The 20,517-nt window shown below is 31.5% G+C and overlaps 1 protein-coding gene and 1 long non-coding RNA gene across 2 annotated transcripts in view; both read right to left on the bottom strand.

Moving 5' to 3' along the window:
* LOC143236502 (uncharacterized) overlaps positions 1-16,978 on the bottom strand; it is a 57,510-nt gene extending 40,532 nt beyond the window's left edge. The window contains exon 1 of the mRNA XM_076474801.1: positions 16,918-16,978. Coding sequence (XP_076330916.1) covers positions 16,918-16,978 — 61 coding nt within the window. The remainder of the gene's footprint in view (positions 1-16,917) is intronic.
* Positions 16,924-20,076, bottom strand: LOC143236504 (uncharacterized). The gene is made up of 4 exons (XR_013019576.1): positions 20,066-20,076; positions 19,745-19,821; positions 17,651-17,791; positions 16,924-17,091 (listed from the first exon to the last, which is right to left on the bottom strand). It is a non-coding gene; the product is annotated as an uncharacterized LOC143236504 (long non-coding RNA).
* Between the last annotated feature and the right edge of the window lie 441 nt (positions 20,077-20,517).

Below are 20,517 nucleotides of genomic sequence, written 5' to 3' on the forward strand. Positions count from 1 at the left end.
TTTAATTTTACCCGACAATTTGCTAATATCTACTGTATCACTGTTACAACTGGAGATACGTTTTGATAATAATTTATTGTTTTAACACATCTGACTTCATTCATTTATCCTCCTTGTAGTTTATTTTTAATAAAGTCAATTTTATCCTAATGAATATTTACTTATCAAATATAACGGTGTTAAGTAAGAGCCATTTTTGTTCCTTATTATATGAAGGAGAATACTTTATTTTCGACAGAATAGTTACATTCAACAGTTACCTGTATGATGCACAAACGGTTCAAAAGTTTGAACCGGAAAATATCCAAGTATAATATTTTTAAAATTTTTATATCAATTTTGTTTACAGTAGTATTAAGAGATTCTGGATATAGATTAGTGACAGTTTTTCAAAACACTAAAGTCGAAAAACATCCCTTCCTCCCTCGTGACACTGTGGAGGTTGTTAAAGAGAACCAGACCCTTTATCTTTGGGATCCGCATTACAGTTAGCTGGATACTTGGAAAACTTGTTTTCTTCGAAAAGTAAGAAATTTTTAAAACATGGATTAATTTAATACAAAACCATATAATTTTCGTGTTAAAAGAAATTATGTACCGTTAAATGGACTAATTAGGCAACAAGTGCACAGTTAACACTTTTAAGCAATGGTTTAAATAAAGCATTTATCGAGAAGTAGATCAGTTGTATTAATTATCGTAGTCCAACAAACTATCATTAGAGCACTAAAGGAGCCACGAATTTGTTCTTTTTGACATTTTATTAGCTGCATTCTTTATAATATTAAAATATTTCAAGAGGAACAGTTAAAATTACATGACATTAAAACCTAAATATGTTATTATTTATTAAAACACTTTTAAAATAGAATAAATTTCTTTGAAGAATTTTGATGTTACAAGAAAGTTAAATAACAGTTAAAATGACCAGAAAAAGAAACGTCTAACCTTCGAAAGCGCTAGGGTTATAGGTTTTCTGATTCATCAATAAAAAACATGTCGTGACTTGTGTAGTAAGTTAATGTAACTACTGTAGGTTTTGTTGTATAATACCAAACTTTGAAGAAGGACCAAGTGCAAAATACAATAAAGCTGAATGATAGAAACATGTTCGTAGCCTTTGATAGATTATTTGGAGAGAGTATTCATGACAAAACTTAATTGAACGGACGACAACTGCCAATTGTAGAAACACAAGGGCAGAAGACTATGTCTCTAAATTCTTTTCCTCCTTTTCAGTGATGTCCTTTTGTCTTCTAGCTAGTGTGTTTGTTCGTCATCGAGATATTGATACAAAATAAACATTTCACCAAAGATAAAAACAGTGCAAATACTAAAGTCTGATCATGTCATACGTCAATGTGATTATTGTAAACTATAAACTATCTAATTTATGTTTCTGGTTTATCCAATGAAACAGTTTTTTGTGAATAATATCTATGTGAAAAAATCTCTTGTTTATGTTTATGTGCACTAAGTAGATCACCAGTAGAACTGTTGTAAGTTTACGGACTTAAAATCCTAAAATTTCGGGCTCGAATCTCCGTATGGGGACAAAGTTCTGGAAATTCACTATGTAGGTTTGACCTAAAAAAATCTTATTCAATTTTTAGTAATGCTTACTTTGAGTTAACAGTTAAAACGTTCTTCAATAAATGATAGTCATCTGAATATATTAACTTATGTCATTGGTACATATATATACTATGCATCCATAGCCGTGTTGTTACAGCTAAGTGATTTTTCTTGATTAACTTTTGATAAACGATTTTGCATACACTGATATTAAAAAATGTATGCGTTTTCTTAAAAAATCGCACACCCTTTCTAAATAGATATACGTAACTATAAAAAAATATATAAACATGAGATCCAAAAGTGTAAGATTCTGATTGAAGCTGTTTATTTAAATTTGAAATTTACCTTGTCGAAGACCCGAGTTCTTTTATCAAATAATATTACATGAAATGTCTTTATAACTCTACCTGAACAATACAAAATAATAATAACAGTACCAAAAATAGATATGAATACTTAACATAAACATAAAAAATAATCATTTTGTGACTTAATCGTATGTCCATATATTCTTATTTATTCTTTTGTTTAAAACGGAATTTTTGAACTTGAATAAAATTAATACATTTTCTTATCTTTGTTATGCTTTTCTTTTCACTAGAATAATTTTTTGATTATTTTACTTTTAATTTTAATTGAACAGAACATTTCTGTTAAATAGAAATTATGTTTTACTTTGAATGAACTATGTTTAATAAATTACGAATTTTCGGTATAAGATAGGTTTCACCAAAATCTGGTCTTGATTTAATTACGCAAATCACTTTGGTGCTACTCAAGGCTAGCTCAAGGGAAGTAATAACCATCCACTGAGTTACAGACTTGTTTACAGGAGATATAAGATCACTGAAGAGATAACTATAGCAATAATGAAATGTCACATTCCAGGTGTAAATAAAGTCAGAATGCCCTGTGGTAAGTGTTACTTTTATTGAATTTATGTAATTTGTATGAAACTAATGTTTTACATCTTTTGTAATTCATAGCGACTATAAAATATGTCTTTTTTGTTGTCCATTTTTTAACTTATCTTAAATATACTTTAACATTGTCATTTTATATTACCGTACTCATTTCTCAAAAGAAAAAAAATTAAATTAACTTATGACATTCTCTGACAATCTATTTGGTTGATAATATCCAAATATGAGTTATTTTCAAGAGTTTATGTTATATTTTAAACAAATACAATTTTATTTTTGTCATATAAAAATATACCGACTTTTTTCTTTAAGTTTAGGAATATGAACATCTCTTATTTATATAACTTCCACTAACCACTAACACAGCGGTGTTTCTATGGGCTTACAAACTAAAAACAGAGCTTTGCTAACCGTAGTGGACATACTACAAATAGCCCATTGTCTAGCTTTGTGTTTGACTACAAACAAACATACAATTCCCAAAAAATGTTCACTTATATTTGTTGGCGTATTTGCTAACATGTATAAAAAAAACAAAAAACAATGTGTTGTCTGTGTTAACCATATTCTTGTGCTACTTACATATTGTTATACCTTACCCATTTTCGTAGTCCAAGGGTTTCCTGTATTAGGATTTACATTCCTTTGGTTCTTTAAAATTTATTTTCTTATCATAAATGTTTTAAAAAAGAGACTAGACATGCAAGATTTTAAACCGATTCAAGTGTCGTAACCATAAGGCCGACGTACTTCATACATGTGACGCGAAATGTGTAGTGGTCTCAAATAAGTAATAATTCTGTTTAAACTTCCATTTTTCGACTTAAATTCTCACTTGAGTGGAATGTCTTGAACGCTCAACAATAATGCAATCATTTTTACTGGCGAGGAAATAATGCCAGTTAGATTTCACTTTAGTTAAATTTTCTAGTGCAGTTTTTAACATGTAGAAATTGAACTTAACACCAAAATTGAGTATAGTGGAACTAATTTTATCCAGCAAAGAAGATAGAAGCAAGTCTTCAAGCCATAACGAATGCTATTAAGCTTCACTTGTCTGCTGACTGAAGAATACTAATAATGATCAAATGACTAGAGCCACTCTATATTAGCTGATCACAAGATATTTACAAAAGTTTCAGAATATAAGCACATGATTGTAAGTTCACAAAAATAACTCAATATGGTGCTATTATACAATAATATTTTAGTTTCCTATTTTAAATTCGAGTTCATTGGCATTCCCAGTTCTGGCAACCTTGGATGATACTATTCATTCCATATGTTCTCTACCATTATCAGTATCTCAACTTTGTGGAAGATCTGGTTTACTTTGAAGTATCAACTAATTTCTTCACTAATAAAGTTTATCCCGACTTTGTTTTTCATTTTTTACAACAACACATACGGATTTAGGTTGAATAAATGTTAACGGTGATGAAAATAACTGTCATCTTACTCAATCTATGTTATAGAATATTCCTAACAAACCTGTAAAATGTTGATATGTATTTATTAATCAGATTCGAAACCGAGTTAATTAAAGTTAAAATTAGTAGTATTGCTTAATAGATGATTTACAAATTTTCAATATTTACAAACATAATAATATTTTTTTCGTTACTAATAATATTGGAGTTGAAATTTCCAAGAGAAAAACCAGATGCTCCAAAATACAAAATAATTTACGGTTAAACAGTTAATTGTGCTTCAGCATGCTTTTATTTGGCCCGGCATGGCCAAGCGCGTAAGGCGTGCGACTCGTAATCTGAGGGTCGCATCCGAGTCGCGCCAAACATGTTCGCCCTCCCAGCCGTGAGGGCGTTATAATGTGACGGTCAATCCTACTATTCGTTGGTAAAAGAGTAGCCCAAGAGTTGGTGGTGGGTGGTGATGACAAGCTGTCTTCCCTCTGGTCTTACACTGCTGAATTAGAGACGGCTAGGTGCAGTGGGCTAACAACCTACTCACTCAAAAACCAGCCTGTCACAGAAACCGCAGTGATTGCGGCCCTATGATTCCTTAAGGAATCGAGTGGCAGATGATGATGATGATGCTTTTATTTAAGTCATTTATCTAGAGGTATAATAGTAGTCATTGAAATAACGCAATATAATCATTTACAAGATGTTTTATTTCAAATATAATTAATTATCAAACAAAATTCAAGAAACTTGGATACATAATTACAATATATTGAAATATTCAACGATCAACGTTGCATAATAATATACACTTACGTTTTTATTTAAAAAGCAATAGACTGTCCTAAAATATAGCACTCTACATATTTGACGTTCTCATTAGGAATGTGAAAAAAAACAGTTGCTGCACAACAGGTAAATTCACAAACGTGGTGGTCATGTAAATAATAGTTTACGTATTTATCACACACACACACCCCAGGGTCTAAGGAATATATACTCTACAATCTCTTTAAAAGTAAATTCAATCCGGACTTCCAAAGAGGGTGGTTTTGGTCGTATTTTTTTTGGATAACGTTTCGTTTGTAAATTGATACATTTTAAATTCAACTACAGCATCCTCAAATCTCGACACTAGCTAGTACTAAACTGTACTCATTGGGAGTAAACTCAGGATATGTCAATAAAGCCCAAATGCTCAGCATCATTAATTAAAAAATTGCCAGTCTTTTATGCTTCCGCTATCACCATTTTATGTTTAGTTTCCAACTAAGAAACTAACGATTTCTCCTTCGATTCGGAAAGTAAGGTGGAGCATCACGACAGTCAGCAGTAGGATGAGCAGTTAGAAACACTTTGAAACCAGCTACAAGCATAATATTGTACAGTATCTACCAAGATGGTGCTAAACGGTTCCTGAATACCTCTACGTGTCATTTCAAGGCTTCCATGCTTTCTGTCACCTTACCACTTTAAATCACTTTTCGCAACGTTGAAATAGTTCAGGAAATTCCTTCTTTTTAGCCAATAAATAAACAGGCTTAAACAACCTTCATTTCAAATAAATTAAAAACAAACTGGGTAGTTTTCTTTCAACAAAAATATCATTTACTGTTTCATGAAAGGCCTGTTAAAAATCGCGCCAACTACTCACTTTTTGATTTAGAAACCCTTCATCTGTATTTAAGATAAAATTATTTTTATTGTGCTTCATTATTTCTATAAGTTTTCTTACATTTATAGTCGTTGTATCATTCGCATAAATATTTTTTCCTCACTGATTAACATGATTAATATAATTTACATGCTCAACTATAGTGTAGTTTTCGCTTTTGTTCTTAACATTTTTCTTAAGTTATTGACTGTAAATTTTAAATTTGTTCTAATTAGACCAATATTAACACCATCACACTCACATTTAATTTTATAAATACCCATTTCTCCATTAGATTATTTTTATCTTTAGTTTTATTTGACATTTAAACTATTCGTCACATTACTGTAGTTTGTTTTTGAATTTCGCACAATGCTACACGAGAGCTATCTGCACTGGTCGTTCTTAACTTAGCAATGTAAGACTAAAGGGAAGGCAGCTTTGTTATCACCACACACCGCCAACTCTTAGGCTACATTTTATCAACGAATAGTGAAATTGAATCACACGTTATAACGCTACCACGGTTGAAAGAGCGAGCATGTTTCGTGCGACGGGGATTCAAACTCGCTACTCTCAGATTACGTGTCGAGTATCTCAACTACCGGCCATGTTGGCCCTCATGACTATGGAAGTTTGTATTTATATATTGCACAGCAGCATTCCTAAGGACAACGTGATCGATGTCAAGACATATAGAGTGCTATTTTTATAACCGTTGAAGGTTTTTTTTAAAAAAATTGTATATTATATATCGCTGAGTTGAGTATTTTGATGTATTATAAATCAAGTGATAATGCAAGTGAACACATGATTTTTAATGACAATGTATTTTCATAACTATTAGACAAAAATAACCAAACTGCAGCTAATATACACATGATTTGTAGAAAGCCAGGAGTTACAGCGGAGAAATTGAATGAGTTAGCTTTTTAAGTGAAATCAGGTGTATCAGGTAATTAAATTACATAACACACATAGAAATTGTAACAAACCATGATGATAGATATGTTTGCTCTATAGAAAAATGAATAGCTTAGTGTATCTAAATAAAGTAAAAAAAGATAAAAAAGGTAAATTGATATGGTGGGTCAAGCATTGTACTTTGCAGCATAAAAGAGATATGCAAGTATTTCCAGTTCATGGTCAAAGACACTGATAATGTACGGAATTAAGAGGATTTTAAACTTGAAATCACTAGCCGAGAAAATAACCTTAATTAGAGACCAGTGACACTCACTTTTGCATTAATATAAGTAGGATATATTATACTTGTCCCATTTTAATGTGAAAGAAACGACCTACGAGTTTTCATGACTAGAAACCTATTTTCTAGAAAACACACTTGAAACATTTCTTAAATTGTTAGTGAAAAATAGTTTATTTCAAATGAACAATGTTTCGACAAGCTTATGCCACCATCAATCATTGCGCACTTTATATTTAGTTACCTTATGTGAGGAGAGAAAATAATTTTACTGTAAAAAAGTACCTTTATAAATTTTATTTCTGCCACTTCAGAAATCAGTACATCTCTCGAGTATCGAATTCTGAATACATTCTCCGTCGTTAATAAAATTGATTCAAGTGGTTTCATGTTATGAAGAGTAACGTAATATTTACATTAATCCATTCTCAAATTTCATTCTATAAGCTTGAATTAGCCTCTTAGTAAATGTCAGAATCGTCAACTTACAATAAACCTGAGTGTTAATACAGAAAAATATTTGCAAATAATGAAGGAATTTCTGTAGTAGCACTACTTTCGTAGATGACACACAAAAAAACTTGGGCCTGTGACAACCCTAAATCCTTTCTGGAGAATTACAAAAGTGTCAGTCTAAATTATAGCTTAAATGGAAATATGCTTTCTCTGTCTTTTTCATTCGTGAAAAATGCAAAACAGAAACACGACACACTATTTGGAGTTATGGTTTCTGAGTTTTGCAGCAGTTTCTTAATTTTTCTCAGAAAGTTCATTGTGAATAGATTTTTAACACATCTTTCCGTAATAGGTTCTTGAATTATCAATAATTATCAACTGAATTATTAATTGAATTATTGATAATTTCTGCTTGCAAAAGCACAACTGAATTTTGAAAATAATGCTTTGGACTTAAAAAAAAGAATTAAGCAAGAAATATCTATTCACTCCAAATCTATGCAAAGAGCAAGAGAAATGGTTTAGTAATAAAATGACTCATTTGATCTTTATTCAGTCCCAAAAAGAGATGACATAGCTAAACATCAAAAGTCACGGTACACTCTTCTTCTGCACATCTATTTTAAAGTTATTGTTGTGGCGCCATATATTTTACAAGACAGTTCTCTTTCAGAATATCTTAAATGTCACACGTACCAATCCCAATACATTATGGTAATGAATAAATACATAATCACTGCCGTTACTGCAAAAAGTTTATTTCAGGTACACTTTTAAATTGAGTAAGTAAAGATAACAGTGAGTTAAGAAGCCAAATTAAGGTAGCAGCATCTCGCAATATCACTCTGGCTGTCTAAAAATACGGGTAAATGATAAATACCACATTAATCGTTTTCCAACTTTCAACCTGATTGTGGAAATATACATAAACGAATGAAATGGTCTGGGAATTGATAGACTACAATTGCTTATAGATAGTGGTACAATTTAGTAAGTAAGGTTGTAAAACACGCGGAATTTGTTTTTCAACATTAAATTGAGATATGTTACAGAAATAAGGTATCACTTGTTTTAAAGAATGTTTGATTTGTTTATACACACAGAAAATGGCACTGGTGTAGTCAGGTCGACTCCTGAATTTTAAATAGTAAATTTGATTAATATGTATGTCATGTTATATTACTATTCTAACTGTTTTAAATAACGTGACTAATGTTTCATTTTTTGCAATGTAAATTAAATAAATAAATAAATATATGTATATATACAAGTGGAAAATAAATTTAAAATGAGAAAATGTAGGAATAGTTGCAACAAAGTATAAAGAAACAAGGTAGAAATGGGCGTGGTTTAATTGCTTGTTTTTTGATTTTTTAATTTTGAGTAAATCTACGCGAGAGATATCTGCGCTAGCCGTCCGTAGTTTAGCAGTATAAAACTAGAAAGTAGGCAGCTGGTCATCACCACCCACTTCCAACGCTTGGGCTACTCTTTTACCAACGAATAGTAGGATTAACCTTCACATATAATGCTCCCACGGCTGAAGGGATAAGCTAGTGTTGGTGGGCTACGGATTCAAACCCACGACCCTTTCATTACGAGTCGAGCTCTCTAACTGCCTAGCTATGCCTGGCCCCGCGTGTTGTTAATAATACTTTCTCCGTTCAGTCTCACAAGGAAAGCACGTCCAAGAAATGGTCCATGCTTATTTCGTTTATTCCTTTTATCGGTTATTCACAAAGCCAAGTGAACTAAACCTATGAAAATTGGTTATACTTATTATACAATGATTAGACGTTTCTGTGAATTGAATTACTTTAGACAACACATGTATGTAAGTTATGTTTATAAGTCATAAGAATAATCAGATGTTTGTGTGGACCCAAAACTTGTACGCTTTTTACAGCTTGTTCCTTCTTTTGCGTTTTTATGTATGCTTTTTTTCCTATAGCAAAACGCTTCCCGCTATTACAGCGGTATGTCTCCGGATTTACAACGCTAAAATCAGGGTTCGATTTCCCTCGGTGGGCTGAGCAGATAGCCCTTTGTGGCTTTGCTATACGAAAAAAACACACACACACACACTTATAGCAAAACCACATCATGCTATTTGCTGACATCCTTTTGCAATTGTGTAAGAAGGCAACAGGATTGCGTATATTTTTTACACAGGTGTATTAAAATATAAAGGTAAGCACTTGTACAAGGCTTGTGTATGTAAGTAATAGAATCGCTACTGTCAATATGAAAGAAGAATCACAGACATTTTTCTATGTATCCATAGGTTGTATTATCATGAACACAGAAAAACGAAATAGTCATTGACCCGATGTTGTACACACCCCCTTGTTATGTTTTATATAGAAAGTTTTATTCCTAGTGTTTCACATTTTAAATATGTTTTCAATTGTTCATGCACTTTTTCAAAAAAGATGACATGACATTATGTATTATTCATTGATAACAACAGAGTGGATATGAAATATATTATTAGGTAACGTATTAAGTGCTTCATAATAGCAAACTTGTTTTACTTTACAAAATATACAATAAATTCTTTACAAAAGATCGTAGCTTTTCTCTGTGGCCCGGCATAGCCAAGTGGGTTAAGGCTTGCTACTCGTAATCTCAGGGTCGCGGGTTTGCATCCCCGTCGCACCAAACATGCTCGCCCTTTCAGCCGTGAGGGCGTTATAAAGTTACGGTCAATCCCACTATTCGTTGGTAAAAGAGTAGCCCAAGAGTCGGCGGTGGGTGGTGATGACTAGCTGCCTTCCCTCTAGACTTAGATTAGGGACGGCTAGTACAGATAGCCCTCGAATAGCTTTGCGCGAAATTCAAAACAAGCAAAGCTTTTCTTCTAGCCCAGACAAAAGAAGCATTTTTTACACCTAAATTTCCAGTCAACACTATTACACACCAAGAAAAAACAAAAGACTGGAGCACTCATCAACTGGTAAAACATATCACTGTAACAGAAGTAGTAACTGCTATTTACAACACAAAAAACAAAGCCCCTGGAGAAGATGGTATTCAAGCTATCCTCCTAAAACAAGGCACTCGGAGATTATATGAACACCTAACAGCGTTATTTAATCTCTCACTATCAGCTGGATATATCCCCGTTTCTTGGAAGGAAGCAATAATATTAATGTTCCAGAAAGAAGGAAAGCCAGCGAATAAACCAAACAACTACCGCCCGATTAGCTTAACCAGTTGTATTGGAAAGTATTAGAGAGGATAATTAGTAATCGTCTGTCAGTTTACTTAGAAGAAAATTCAAAATTACCAGAAATTCAAAACGGATTTCGAAAAAACCGCCAAACTACAGACCACCTGATTCGACTTACAGAATCAATTACCGACAGCTTCAACAAAAAAGAATGCACTGTAGCTTGCTTTCTCGACATTGAGAAAGCATTTGACACAGTGTGGCATAACGGTTTACGACATAGATTGCTTGAAATGGCATTACCCCAGGAAACTATTCGCTGGCTGTCCAACTTCCTGGATAACAGAATGTGTAAAGTAAATGTAAATGGGGCCCACTCAAGGTCCTTTTCACCCGAAGCAGGTGTCCCGCAGGGAGGGTTTGTTAGCCCCTATATTATTTATCATGTACGTGAGTAATATGCCTCTGTCGGACCTAAATTTAGGTTATGCATCACAGTTCGATGACGATGTAGCAGTCTGGAAAAGTCCCCCACTCCGTCAATAGCAGCAACGAACCTACAACCAGTCCTAAATAACATCGAAGAATACTGCCAGAAATACAGAATCAAAATTAATATTCCAAAAACCCAAGTCATAGTATTCAGCAGACTGAATAAGCTGAAAAAAGATCCACCAAAACTCTATATGAATGGATCACTTTTACTGACTGCTACTTCTGCTAAATTTCTAGGTCTAACCTATGACTCAAAATTAACGTGGCTACCACATATTAAAAATGTACTGATACGAATCTGGAAAAGAGCAAACTATGCAAGAAGTCTTTAGGTAAAATCCAAGGAACATCACCAGACAACATACTTAAAATCTACAAAACGTACATTAGACCAACAATAGAATATGCATCAGCTGCCTGGATTAACATAGCACCCACACATGTACAGAAATTTCAACGTATACAAAATTCTGTACTAACTTCAGCATATAAAGTACCACGTAGCACCTCAACCACATTCATGCACAAGTATGCAAACATAGATACAATAGCTGAAAGACTCTTGCATAATTCTCTAAAATATTTCAATAAGAATTGGCATAAAAATGACTTAATATGTGATCTCGACAGATATCACGTACATGATGTAAATGGTCCTAAATACCTCTCCCCTATTAACATATATTTAAGAAATGTAACACAAGCTGGCCACTAAGCACTAGACATTTAGTCCTTGTTTTTTTAATTATTATTTTCTTTTTTAATCATTATTATTATTTTTTTATTATTATTATTGTTTTTTGTTTTTTTTCTCTTTTTGAATTATTATTCAAGTATTGAATAATGATAATTATTATTACTTTCTTTTCTGTGTGAGTGTTTGTGTTACTACAAGTAGTAGTAGCATTCTCTCAATCGAGAAAAAGGAGAAAAATACAAAGAAAAAAAAATATATATGTAAATACAAAAAATATATATATATGGAAAAAATTAAATGAAAAAAAAAACTTTTGTTCGTCCATGTATGGACTGAGCCCTGAAATGCACCTGAGTATGATGTTATACTTTTACTCTGGCCCAAAGCTTTAAAAAAAAAAAAAAAAACCCTAAAGACAGATGCTATAATCGTTCGGGAGGGAGGAAGAGGTCAAATGTACCTGACCCTCCTGGGTATTTAACAACATCAATACCCAAATACCCACACAGTCAAACTAGCCCAGACAATGTACTCTCAAGCTTCCTTCAAGGGTCAACCCACGTTGGCACATACCCCATACTACTCACATTGTTAGTTGACCATATTTACTCAGCATACGGAGCTTTTCTTTTTGGGGATGTTTAGTATAGAAAAACAGTAGCTACTTTTTTATTGTGCTATTGTTCTAGTGTAAGTCCCTATGCTCTTATAATGTGGTAAGTGTGTTTGCTACATAACTAGAAGCGTCCAACAATACCAGTCAGTCAGTGGGATTGAGAAATTTGTGGTTTATCACTTCAAAGTGTTTTTCAAACACCTTTGAGGATTTTTTAAACTGTAAACATGATTAAATAGTTGACTATCCGTTCTACTCATACTATAAGTACTACTGTACATATGATAATCTTGAAATTATGAAAAAATGGCTAATGTTTTTATAAACTCATTTAATTTACACTACACAAATAAAATGAAAGTATCATAAGAATGTCAATATAAGAACTAAGAGAAGAAAACTCATTGTTATAAAGAAAATATCATTTTAAGTTTATTATTATAAGAATCTGTCTCTTGAGTGGAAATTAAAATGATTGGCTATCTAATCTATTCTATAAATAGAATACCTCACATGATTCTTATAAAATAATATTATTAACTGCACACACCTAGCGTTTACAAAAGATGAATCTTTCATTTTCAGGGTTAAACTGGAGAAAAAAAAGAGAAAAAGAGACATCTTTCGAAAGCTCTCAGGTTATAGGATATTGTATTTTCGTGTAAAATAATAAGAATTACTACACTACATTACCTTTGGTTAATAATTGTATGTTAAAAACATGTGAATTTGATAAAAAATTTCTATTATAAGTGCTTTAAAAATTCAGCCATGAACGTCTGTTACCTAATATAAGAAATATTTTGAACTAAAGTATGCGCTTATTGTTCAAACTGTCTCTTTACCCAAATACATTCAACTTTTACACGTGCATAGCTTTACCTTTTACAAATGATATGAATATGCATCTAACGAAGCAACAGCATCTAAAAAATATTATTATTACCATACATCAATTCAAGACTTTTATTTTAAGCATTTCATGTGAATGTGATGTATATTTCTAAAAAATAAAGCTGTAGAAAGGTAAAAAGACTATTTCAACAGGTTTCAAAGACGCTTGAATGAATTATTACGAGATGGAAGCTCTCTTCCTAATATATGTTGTTTGGAATAACCAATGACGTGGTTAATCTGAGAATTATGGTATAAAACTTTAGATATAGTTTCGGTGTGACATAAAAGTGTGGTACTTTGCTATCACTTCTTTCATCATTTTCATGAATAAATGTGCATCATTCTCTTATTGGTTTCTGTGTGTAAAAGGTTATGGATCAACTTGTAATAAATTGTTACATAACGATTTCGTTGTGAAGCGAGAAGTACTAGAAATTAAAATCATTAGACTTTCAAAATTACTGGAATATCAATATTTTTAGTCTTTTAACAATCTGGGCTCAAACCAGAGATTTGAGTTCTAGAAATTGTTCAGAGAATTTGTTAACGTGTTCATGGATCTAAATTGTAATTTCAGTTATACAGAAATTATACACCATCATATACACACATCGTATATCTGTCCAGTAAACATATCTCCCATACAGGCTCCCTCAGAAAGTTGAAGCATGTTTCAAGTGTTGACTTGAAATGGGTATTGAAGGAATGGAAATAGAACGTTCAGAATATTTTATTTCACTTTTAGGACGAAGTAAGAAATAGCAATAATTTGTTTGAAATTTATACTCTAAACGTGATAACTGAAATTGCATTCTTCCTGTGATACATACGTAAAAGTAAATATTTATGTGCAGTGCATCGAGAGGTGGCGATAGCTCATTTTGTTATATCAGGCTTCTTATTGAAATAGATAATAAAATCATCCATGAAACTGCTGTAAACACAATAAAAGGAGGACTATGTGAATTCTGGACCAAAACATTTGGATTGTGTCACGTATCTGCTACTTTTGAAAAGTTGATGTAGCTTACACAAAACAATTGCTGCAATAGGAGACAAACATTTCATTCCTGTGGATAAAATACAATCTTTGGAGTCATTTTCTTTCCCAAGTAATACAATTTAGTCTAAATATTTGAACAGGAAAAAGGTAAGTTAACATTCTAAGAAAAGGGTTTTCTGAATTATATACTAGCTACGAATGGAGTTTACACTAGTCCTACAAAAACTGCACTAATAAAGGACTGGCTTCAATGTGATATCAGCTTCAGCTGGGAAAACATTGAAAGTGTTAATAACAATTCGTGTGTCTTGAAATGCAGCTTGATAGTGACAATATTTAGTTATTGGTATTATTGTTGAAGATGAAGTTAGTTCACACTTTATGTGGATGTTAAAACCTAGAAAATTAAAAAATAAACACGAAAATTTAATAGATCAAAAAAAGTATTTTTTCTTCTGCATCAGACCATACATATATATATATATATATATATTTATGTGCCTTGCTCGTATCTTGTATAAAATAAATGTCAAATATCTGTTTACTACAGTATTATAATCTAACGATCAGATGATTATATTTAAAATAAATTTGTTGTTTCTTGAATTTTTTTCTTTTTTCATTGTAATTTTGTCCACAACGATAGATTTTGGGAAAACCACTCAGTCTAAATTTAAATAAACAACAGTTTTGAAAGTTATTTTATAAATTTTCATAGATCTATGTTCTCGTTACTAAGCAAAAAAAGAATTCATGTTAATGTGTTAACAAGTGAAGTTCTTTAAGCTATTCATGTTTCCAAGACTTATAATTTACCGTTAATGACGTTCATTTTTTTTCCAAGTTCTTCGTAATTTATTTTTCTCAGCGCATATGCTCTTGGTTACAGTGGTTAACTCCTTAATTTACTCACATTCAACCGACAGTTCGTATCCATATCAAAGTATAGGCTATTTCCAAATATGTTCCAACTAATCGTTTACCTTAACGTCTCCTAGGATACACTTATTAATATTAAATGATTATACATCCAATAATGACCACTATTTAAACTGATTCAGTAACTGCCTTGATTTTTAAATAAATTCAAATCAAGCATTCAAATATAATAATGAATCACAAGTGTGTATATGTTCAATAGAACAAACACGTTAACGCGTTTTATTAGATATATTATGATTCAAATGTAAAACAATCAACATGGTTATCAAAAACAAACACTAAACTGTCACTCAATTCGTAAAGTGTTAAATATATGAGAAATATATCAATCTCTATTGAATGTATCATCACTATAATTTAGTATGTGCTCTTACAACGCTAAAAAGGTTGCTTTCCTAAATTGTTATTGTGAAACAATGTTTTCAGGTTTCTAGTGATTTACTGACTGTTTTGCAATATTTATACGATTTTAGTAGCAGTTAACTATTGCATACTAATTCATCAATTATCAGCTTCAACCAAGTATAACACTACATCATGTTGTGTGCTAAAATGTAAACCAATCATGCACGTCTTGTGAAGACAGTGTTCATTCCGGTAGGTATGGAATTAACACCAATCCTTTCTCTTCGTTTTATCTTCTTCCTCAGTGTTATTATTATGCTGCACATCAGGAAACTTACTACGACTAGTAAAGATACTAGAATGTAAGTAATTGTACCATCTGTCGTTTTGTTTTCTGAAAAACACAGAAAGAAGATTCTTTTCACTTTGAAATTAATATAATTTAAGTTTAGTGAATTAGTTTTCTTTTACTGAACCAAATATATATGGTCTTTGTTTATTACGCTCACTGCAACTACAGAATAAATATTATGATTAAAAATTATATTTTTCGGTAATTAATACATACTTTTGTCAAATATTTGTAATATATTGGAAGTAATTTAAAGCTCAACAGACTTGAAAAAATTACAAATAATTAATTTATGGAAGACAAAAATATTAAAAGGCTAGTATTAATATTTCTTGTTTCTTGCATAAATAGTGATATAAAGTAGAGATGTGTATATCGATAAATATACGTTTCTTAATGAGTTTATAGACATGTCTACTCTTCAAGTAAATTACTATATATATATATTTATTTAATGATAACTTTTCTTAATATCATAGCTATTGCCATACCTTTCATTCAGAAATTGAACTACTCAAGTAAACAAAATAGTCATAATATATCAAATTATTGTTATTTTAAATTAGCGATTTTAAACGGTTTACTTTAATTTTATCTGTGTTTTCACATTCATTAATATGTACTGGAGTTGAACTGTTCATAACAGTATTCAATATCTACAGTTTCAAATATTAACTTTGTTATTCTCTTGACAAATTTTACACATTCTAGCAATATTTCATCCACTATCTTCGTTTAGTGCAATTTGAAAAGGTACTTAACAAGTTCATTGATGAATTATTTCACTCTAACTGATAAATTTTGAATTGGTGACTGGATGTTGATGTGTTATTCTAGATAATGGTTATTGATTAAGTGAATCACTCAAGATTTACAAGCGAGGAAACTGAAAGTTTCATATTTTTGACATATTTATATAGACAGATATACGTGTTGTTTTAAGTTCATTTTCGATCTTGAGATAAATTTGTCAAATATCTAAACACTCTCTCCTCACATTAATATGCTTCATATACATAAAATATTAGTGAGCAGTGGTTTTACATTGTAAACCATTCTCAGTTTTTGTTGACATAATATTATATAAAAATAATATTGTTATGAATTACACTAACGATGTTTTGAAGGCGAGAAACATGAGGGTGAAAGTACTTACCCGACAATGTAGGTAAAATCTTATTTTTAACAGAGAATAGATGAGGAACTACTTCCACCATATTGCCGTTTTGGTTTACTAGGCGTAATTCCTTGTTTCTTACAAGCTCTTCAAGTCGACTTAGAACTCTAGAGTTGTGTTATAATTTTATGACAAAGGTGACTACTTTGAAATCTGAAAAGAGTTGTAAATTTTTGTAATGTACAATAGTGACACCTCATGTTCCACAGAATTAAACTAAGTATGCGTTTTAAGTTTCTACGAAGTATCACTAAGGCATAATTAGTTTCGAATTACGTAGTGTTCAAATTTACATGGTGACTACCTACAAATATTTTTTGGTTGTATATCATCACACACTAGCAGATAGAGTTTTTATATCACATCAAAAGGAAGGCTTGCAAACAAAGAGAGAATATGTAATATAATTTTATACTATGGTTAATACTACTAATTTATTAAGCACTACTTCAGTGTTTTTCAGTTTCTAGTAGTTTTTGAAACAGATAGACAAGAATACTGTAAATTTAGGATTCTTAGAGAAATGACTTGAATATTGTGATATGTTTGTTTTTTCTGCAGAATTTTGTTTGTATTTTATTACCTGTGGTAGTATGCTAGTCTTCATTTTAGCTACTAATACTTCTCTAAATACAACTAATTCATATTTTCTCTTTTTCTAAAAGTCAAACCTTCAGCATGTATGGTTAATTTTAATTAAATCGTGTTTTACCTGATAATAACTCAAATTCCATTATTCTTGACTCTTCAACCTCCAGGACAGTAGCTAACTGATATCTCATATGTAATTCTATCTCTCGATCTTCTGCCTTGATAGTAGCATTGAAACCTAAGGTCACTTTGACTGCTTCTTCTAATGGAGGAAGTCAAAAACATTTTAACATTTTCATTACAGTTACAGCCTTTGTTTGATAGAATAGGGTACATCATGTACAATGGACATGAAATGTTAAATGACGAAATGTGACATCATTTTGTAACACGTAAATAAGTGCATGTAATGTTTGATTGTCTAAAATATCATATTAACACCAGTAATTCTTATCTCCCTTACATGTTTTGATATTTTTCATCAAAAATGAACGTGGTACTGAACATTCAGTTGGATCCATTGTCTGGACGTTTGAAGAATTCTGTAATATTGAACATAGTGATCTTCGTCAAGAAGAAATACTTCATACTGATAGTTTCACAACACAGAAATGTTTATTTATAAAAACACAATAAATAATCCAACAACAAGGTAAATGTGTCGAACCGATCAGAGAAATTTGAAAGTTTTAATCAAAAGCTTAGGTTTTAAGTGGAATTAACATTTGTGATGGATGGCTCATAGAATGTCCTACCAACTGTGTTATTTGTTTCTTTGAATTTCGCGCAAAACTACACAAGGGTTATCCGCGTTAGCTAGCCGTCGGTAATTTAGCAGCATAAGACTAGAGGAAAGAAAGCTAGTCATCACCACCCACCGCCAATCCATTATCAACAAATAGTGGAATTGACCGTCACGTTATAACGTCCCCATGACCGAAAGGGCGAGTATGTTTGACATGACGGGATTCAAATCCGTGACCTTCGGATTACTACTCGAGAGCACTAACCACCTGGATATGGCGGTCCCACTCACAGTGAATGTGCTAAATTGTGGTATAGATCCTTAATTAATACTGTAGGTTATGGATATAAGTCTTAATTTATTGGAATGAATCACAGCGTCTGTCTATACCTAAATCTTTATGCCTTCCTCTTCTCGCTCATTACACACAAATGATATGGAAAAAGAGTACATTAGCGAAAATACCTCGAATGCTCATACTATGAGATTTCAATCTCATATTCACTTGTTTTACAGGGTATGTATCACCTAATGTCAACAACAATCTTTTAATGGTGTGTATTTAGCTTTTTTATATTTCATTAAACCTATTTACACGAAATTCGAATAGAAATTGAAAGTAAACAAGAGATAATCTTCAATAGTCTAGGAACTTGAAATCCTCTTAGATGGGGTTAGAGTAAATTAGTCTAAGAGATATTTATTTTTACTCCTTTTATTAGCTGTGTATTTGCGCGTCAGCAATTCCTAGTATAGGGCGTGAGTACACCTGATTCAATTTCATTACACATTAGTATCTTTACCACTCTATTCTCAAACTGACATTTTGTTATAGACAGGATTAGAATAAATTAATTTATGAGACCTTGGGAGTAGCCAAGTGTATCAATCGAAAGGGCTTGACCTCCTGAATCCAAAACTAATTAAGTTGTAAACTGGTCAAGAGATGACGGGGCTATGAGTTAATGGTTTGTAAATGAAAAAGAAAATAAAAACAACTCAGTACTGATCTATGAATCACTCTATACCGTATCTAAAATGTTAATTACCAGCTAAAGGAATATTCTCGTATGACACTTCTGGTAATTTATTATATAGTATTTAACGAATCATATTTGTAAAATAAAACATGGCTGCTCCGTACATGTTTACAAAAGTGTGTATTATCTTATGTACTGCAAAACTTAGAGGTAACTAAAATGTTGTGTATATGAGATTTTAAAGCAAGACTATTTAAAAGGTCTTCTTCTAAAACGGAATGAGCCACCAAAATTATTGGATATGCTGTTGTAATCACATTCATTAGGATTTGTTGTGTGTCTTAACTGAAAATAAGTTTAGGCTTTAACGAGTCGTAATCACCTCAAATAAACTCGTCGTTACTTACATATCATGAACAATCACTTTTTTCAATATGAGTATACATCCACTATTATGTTTATTAAATGCTTGTTTAGGAATCCTACGTACCTAGTGATAACTTCTTTAATACATGCGAAATTATTTCTACGTAAGTGGAGTCACGTTTTTCAGACCTTTTAAAAACCCTGCAAAAGGAAACATAAGTGTTAAATAAATAAAATGTATAAAAAACACTGCAACTGTTGGTGCTAAATATGATAATAAATTTAATATTCTATAAAAATCTAAAAAAAAGCTTAAACATGAATATATAATAACAAAGACTATAACGTTTTATTGAATTATTGTGGTAATTTTTCCATGGAAATAACGGAAATGTAGAAAGAATTAAAATGTGTTTTACTGGTATTATTTACGATGCTTATTAACTTTGAAAACATTATTAGCCATTTCGGTAGTTGTTCAACGATATGATTAAGAGGATTGTTGGTTTACAAAAATTATAAAATGTTCTCTAGATACTTTCGAACTTCCGCAGTCAATGATAATTTTTAAGGCTTATAACACCAAAACATGGGTTTCAATAACCGAGGTATGTTATTTTCACTTCAGAATATAAATAAAATGTTTTCATAAGTTTCTACATGTTTAGAAAAATTGAACCCAACAAGAATTGGAACTAAAACACATTTCCTTATGCAAATTTCAGAAGAGAAAACAGCAATTCTGTATTCTAAGTAATTTGTAAACCCTGCAAATGACTAGGGGCATTATTTAAGGAAGACTAGCACGCTAATGACGCTACTGTATTATTATTATTAATATTACTAAAAATGTGTTGTTATCCAAAGTAAAGAAAGAGAAGGTTTTGAATTATTGTT

Source organism: Tachypleus tridentatus, chromosome 13, assembly GCF_004210375.1.
Source record: "Tachypleus tridentatus isolate NWPU-2018 chromosome 13, ASM421037v1, whole genome shotgun sequence".
Classification (NCBI taxonomy): domain Eukaryota; kingdom Metazoa; phylum Arthropoda; class Merostomata; order Xiphosura; family Limulidae; genus Tachypleus; species Tachypleus tridentatus.